General features: G+C 29.6%; 1 protein-coding gene across 1 annotated transcript in view; it reads right to left on the reverse strand.

Annotated features, from left to right (window-relative positions):
- LOC109363599 (chromo domain-containing protein LHP1-like) overlaps positions 1-5,437 on the reverse strand; it is a 35,052-nt gene extending 29,615 nt beyond the window's left edge. The window contains exons 1-2 of the mRNA XM_019609854.1: positions 5,081-5,437; positions 4,859-4,884 (exon numbers count right to left, since the gene is read on the reverse strand). Of these exons, the coding sequence (XP_019465399.1) occupies positions 4,859-4,884; positions 5,081-5,377 (323 nt within the window). The 5' untranslated portion in view covers positions 5,378-5,437. The remainder of the gene's footprint in view (positions 1-4,858; positions 4,885-5,080) is intronic.

Raw genomic sequence — 6,084 nt, forward strand, 5'->3', positions numbered from 1 at the left:
TTTTGAGAAGTATTTTTCGGGGCGTTACATATATAGTCAACCAGTCATTTACGTTGTTGTTTAATTGATTGATGTTAGCTATTTTGCATCTTATAATATTATATAAAAAATATTTAAAATTACAATAACATATATATATATAATATATATTGTTTGAAAGTTTTTAATTTTGAAAATTTGACATCGTTATTTTGGCACTATTAATGGTAAGAAACTAATCTCTCTTGATAAAAGTTCTATTGCATGTTAAATCATCAAGGGAGATGGTTGTTCCAATACCCCTGTAATAGAAAATATAATACGAGGGCACAAATATTCCTCAGACAAACCATGAATTTTGACCCAACATTGCGCATGAGACAACTTTTGTAGACCGGGGTTGAAATCAGGTGACCAAAAGAACATTCTAAGGAATCTTGGCTTTAGGCTCTATGAACCGATGGAACAAACACTTCTCATGTATTCCACCAAAGAGAAGGAGAAATCATAGAATCATTTTCCCAGGGATATCATTGACCACTTTCCAATCATACACCACATAGTTGATAGCTTGACTTTTAGATCAGCGTATCTTAATGGAGTATCACCTTTGGAAAGGATTAGTCTATCATGAAGATGTGCTTTGTATCTTTGTAGTCTTGCTTGGTAGTCTACTTCCGATATTTTTATGGTTATGGTGTCCCCCTTTATGCAGGGTTGAGGCAGTTGTGATACAGTTACATCACAAGAGTTCCTAAGAGCTTATGCAAATGATTTCATTAGTGAGCTTGGAACTTTTTGTGGAGCTTTTGTCGAGTGTGAAGAGAGGTCTAGTCCATTGAGAAAGCTCCATGGTATTATTGGTTCAGTTGAGCTCATTGTGAAGAAGATGATGTTCCCAGAAAGTTGGAAATCAAACCCTAGCAAAAGATATTTCGACACTTGTCCATCTCCCGTTTGAAATTATGATCCCTTATTAAAGTAAGTTGACTTAATGTTATACTTATTTTATTGTATAGTAAAATTATAATATGATGTTTTGTATTCTTTAATAAAATATAATAGTATTTACAAAATTAAATTAGAATATATAATCTTTGCATCCTACCAACACAATTTGACTAGAAATAGACTAGTCATTCCACATTCAATTTGGAGAAGGGGGAATAGAAGAAAATTTCAATGAATTTTCTAATAAAATAAAAATACTAAGAAAATGTGGTGGAAAAAATAAATTAAGAATTATATAAAAAGGTTGATATATAAATTATCTTATAAAACATTATTACATATGACCATAGTTATAAAAATCGTACCGTACCGGCCGGTTCAACCGGAAAACCGATGAACCGGCCCCCTAACCGGTGAACCGACCCTCTAACCGGTACGGTACAGGTGTTGAACCGACCAAGTATCAAAACCGGTCAAAAATTGGTCAAAACTGGTCAAAACCGGTCAAAACTGGTGAACCGGCCGGTATTTTACTAAACCGGTTGGTTTATACACATATATATTTTTTTTAAAAACTTAAAAACTCATTACAAGGTGACTCATCTTTCCAACTCTTCTTCAACACTTCAAGGCACATGTTTCCAAATCATACTTAGATTACACATTTTGGTTCCTGACATTCGTGTGTAATCTCAGTGACATTTGTGTAATCTTGGAGTACTGTCTGAAGATAGGATTTGGTAGAAAAATATAATATTCATATAAGATAATTTTGACTCTTTGATGTTAAATGTTAAAACTCTAAATTTATTTGTTTTATAAAGTGAGTTGTGAAGTTATGTCATTTATTTATATTTTGTGGTTGTTAAGTGATACTTTTGCATTGATATATGTTTTTTAATTTTGATTTTGAATTTGTTAAAGACTTAAAGTTGTTTATTTATGTGAATTTTGAGTAGATTATAAATATGGATTATAAATATGGATTATAAATTTGAGTATCTACCTATTTGGAATTTTTTTGTTATAGATTTATATATATAAATATAAGTAGGTATGTCCGGTTTAACCGGCATGCGGTTTAATTACTGAACCACTGGTTGAACCACTGTACCACTATACCAGTACCCTGACCAGTTTGATAACCAGTACGGTTTTAACAACACTAACAACATGTGTCACTTTCCAGCTTGTAGTTGACATACTAGTGGTGACACATGTCATAATTTATTTTCCTGCTTGGATGTATTGAGATCCTTTTCATTTTCTTCCTTCCATTTTTATAGTTACTATTTTCCAGCTTGAATGTATTGATATTTTTTCAGCAGTTGTATAAATAAATTACTTGTAAAATGTATTAAAAAATTTAGCATTTATAAATTTTTATTTTAATTTATTACATCTAGTACAAAGCAACAATTTATACAATTTTACATCATTGATTGTTGTGATACACAAATACTATTATAATAAAAAAAATTATAGTAATCTAATTTTGTAAGGGTAATCATTACTTAATATATTTATAAAAATATATTAAAAAATTTCTAATGTAAATTGAAGTTTTTTATCCCATAGTAACCTAGATTTTTTGGATTCATCCTTACTCCTCCTCTTGTCCCCCTAATTCCCATGATTTCAACTTTGGCGTGCTCTTTGATTTATTTAATTCTCATCATTTCGATTTTTGAGAATGAAAATATGAATCCAGGAACACAGGGCCACGTCTTATTCAATAGTGTAGAGATATGAGATAGAGAAGTTGAAATATGATAGAGAACAACTTCTTCTAGTGATTCATTAACGATAAATGAAAATGTATATAGAATAGATACATTACTCTGATACCATGTTAGAAATCAAAAAGTAAGAAAAGAATATGAATTTCATTTGTTAAATGAATAGAATTGAATAGATGGCATTGAATGAAATGACAAATTTATAATGAATTCTTTATATAAAAGGAAGGAAAATTAACTAACTTAACAACTAAAACTAACTAATCAACTAAAAAGTAAGCGAATTTAAACTAATTACTATCTCAATATAATATTAACTCAAAATATATTTCCACATCCTCTGCACTTAAATTGAAGTATTCTCCATGCTTAAAATAAAAATAGGGCATAGAGTAAAATTGTAAGGAAAAATAAGTAAAGAAGACTCATTGTCATGGTATCACTTTCATAGGATTAGTTTGGGAGTTAAATTTTGGAGGGGAAGGCTTAGGAGACATAAAATACATTTGTGAGATGACTCCAAAGCCTTCTATTTCTCTTCCTTCCCCTCCAAAATCCAACTCTCAAACTAACGCTTAGTTAAAATAATGACGCAAAATAAATTAAAGTTTTTTCTACTTCCTTTAAAATTCTTGCAATAGTACACCTCTACCAATTTTATGTAATTCTATTATATACATCACAAAATAAAATTAACCAAAAGAATATTTAAATAAGCAATATCACTAACATATATAAGAAGTGCATTTTCTCAAATTGTAAATAAATGTAGATTATAGTATATGATCGATAAAATCAATGTGGAGGGAGAAAGTGATTATGAAAATAATCAATAATCTCTTTAAGCATTTGATCTTGAGCATTAAGACGTTGACGCACGTAATCTCTAAATTGTTGATGATTATTAACCATTTGAGTTAAGCATTGAAGAATCAACTCCACTTGAGATGAACCTGTGTGAGGTTGAACATGTTCATCAACTACATGTTGCATATTATCTGGTTGTGTAACATGATCTTCCTCATGATCTAAACCTTGGACCTGTGGAGCATGTTGTGGTTGTGGCTCATCTTCAGATTCTTCTCCTCCTCCTATTAATCCAGCTGCTAAGACCAACATCTGCATATTCTGATCAAGTGTTCTAGCTTCAACTCTCTCCATGCTTGTTGAATCACATGAATCATGTCTTTTTTTTGCAGTAAGAGGCTCACCAACATCACCAGAATATGATTCTTGGTTCAACATCTTGGTAGAATCAACATTATCAGCAGAAACCATCGGTTGAGGAACATGTCTACTGCTAGTAGCAACGTTCTTGTTGCGTTTACGCTTGCGATGTTTTCCTTGTCCCGAACTTCAAAATCAAGAAGAAAAATGACTTATAAATTGAAATTTTATACAATAATCATTAAGTACAACATATTTATTCTCTTACAATGTTATACCTATGTAGAACATAATTGGAACATGTCTTTGATCCTATATATCAATGTTACATGGAAGAAAAAGAGAATACCTAGGCTCAAAATCTTCAATGATTGTAGAAATAGATTCAAGATTTTCCAAAGGCTCCCATGTGTTGGCCAACTCTGGCCATCCAAGCCTTCAGTAATAAAGGTAAATAAGTTAGTAACAATAGAAATATTGTTTTGTTAACATTGATATGAGGAAAATGGTTAAAAAAAAGTGATTTTAGTGCTTATTATACTTTTACATTTATGTAATTTAAAATTTTGCAAATAAAATAATTGACATTCTCATCATTTTCCTGTTGTTAAATCTATAAAACTAAAAGCACATTTAGTTTTTACATGGAATTATTATCACTCTCAAATATTTATTCATTTTTCACTTAGTCGAATCATAATTTTTAAAATCAATATTAGAATTTATTTTTCCAACAAATATGGACATTAGAGTTGTGATTGGTTAATAATAAATTTTCATTTTATACACAATTTGTAGAGTAAATTTTGTGAGTCTTGGTTTACAACTGTAATTTTGGCCATATTGTAGTTTTATGAGTCCATGACTATAATTAAAGTTGTATGGATTATATTTTTCACAATTTTTTGTATTTACAAAAAAAAATACAACATACCACATTAGCAACTACAATAATTTAAAAATATGTTATTAATATTGTTCAGCATTAACTACAGAAATGAAGAAACAAAATGGGCACTTACCATTTAACCAAGTACTGGACTTGGCCCTATATTTTCAGCATGTGAAGGTGACGTTGTCATGTAGAAAAAACATAAAACTTAGTCAGGGAAATGAAGAAATTGGACAAAGTCAACATAAACATTTTACAAATTAAATACAAATAAATAGTAAAATAAAGTATAACAAGTGAAGAAAATGGGGAAAATTTATTGATAAGAGTAAATAAGAAACTAGTGATTTACCTTCCTAACCCTCTTATGGCGAATAGCTTCCACAGGAAATAGTATATCAGGAGAAGTAGATTCAGATCCATTTCGAACCACAATATCTTCATCTTCCTCCTCCAAATCTTCATGATTTTCTTCCTTAGAATCCACTTCTTTTGAATTCTTTAGATCAGGTTCCCCCATTTCCTTTTTCTCTAATTGTGTATCCTTGTTTTCAGCAATATCATCTTTTATTGTTTCATAAACCATTGTATTACCAACAACATCATTTGATGTTTGGGAAGTTGTCTTCATTTTCCTACCACCTTTCATTGTAATGCTATAACAACAAATGAAAATATAGTTTTTGGGATGGAAGAAATAAAGAGTGAGATGAAAAACAAGAATTTTTGTATGAGAAACAATAGTTGCAAACTATTGTGTCCACTTAATTGAGATGGTAATCCTCACAACGAAGAAGTATATATTTATATTTATCTTCTGCCACCTCTTATAGAATTTTTCATGTTCCTAAATTTTTAAGGATCTTTCCATCCAATTGCTCCATTTTCTCAATTGTTTCTTAGATAAAGATTAAAACATGACTTGTCATTGTCTCAATTAGGGTACTGAGTAAATGAATCACTATTTGGACCAGGAGGCACTGGTTGGACCGAATGATATTAATGTTTTTTTTAAAATTCATATTAATAACTACTATTATTTAATAATATACTTCAAATTCAAATATATTATCATCATACAAGTATTTAATTAAACAACCAACAAACAATGTTTTCTTATATCAAAATGTCAATAAGTTGAAAATATCATCAAACAATATAGGTTTTATGTTTTAATCACCACAAAAGTGAACAAATAATTTTAAGCATAATTAAACAAACAAATTTTGTTATAATATTAACTAACAAACAACAAATATAAATACAAATAAGTTGAAAGAATGAGATTGTTTCCTTTCAAAACAATATTATTTTGGGTTTTAGCAAAGATAAATAAATTGATTAACTCGTTTGATC

Source organism: Lupinus angustifolius, chromosome LG01 (assembly GCF_001865875.1).
Source record: "Lupinus angustifolius cultivar Tanjil chromosome LG01, LupAngTanjil_v1.0, whole genome shotgun sequence".
NCBI classification, from domain to species: Eukaryota; Viridiplantae; Streptophyta; class Magnoliopsida; order Fabales; family Fabaceae; genus Lupinus; species Lupinus angustifolius.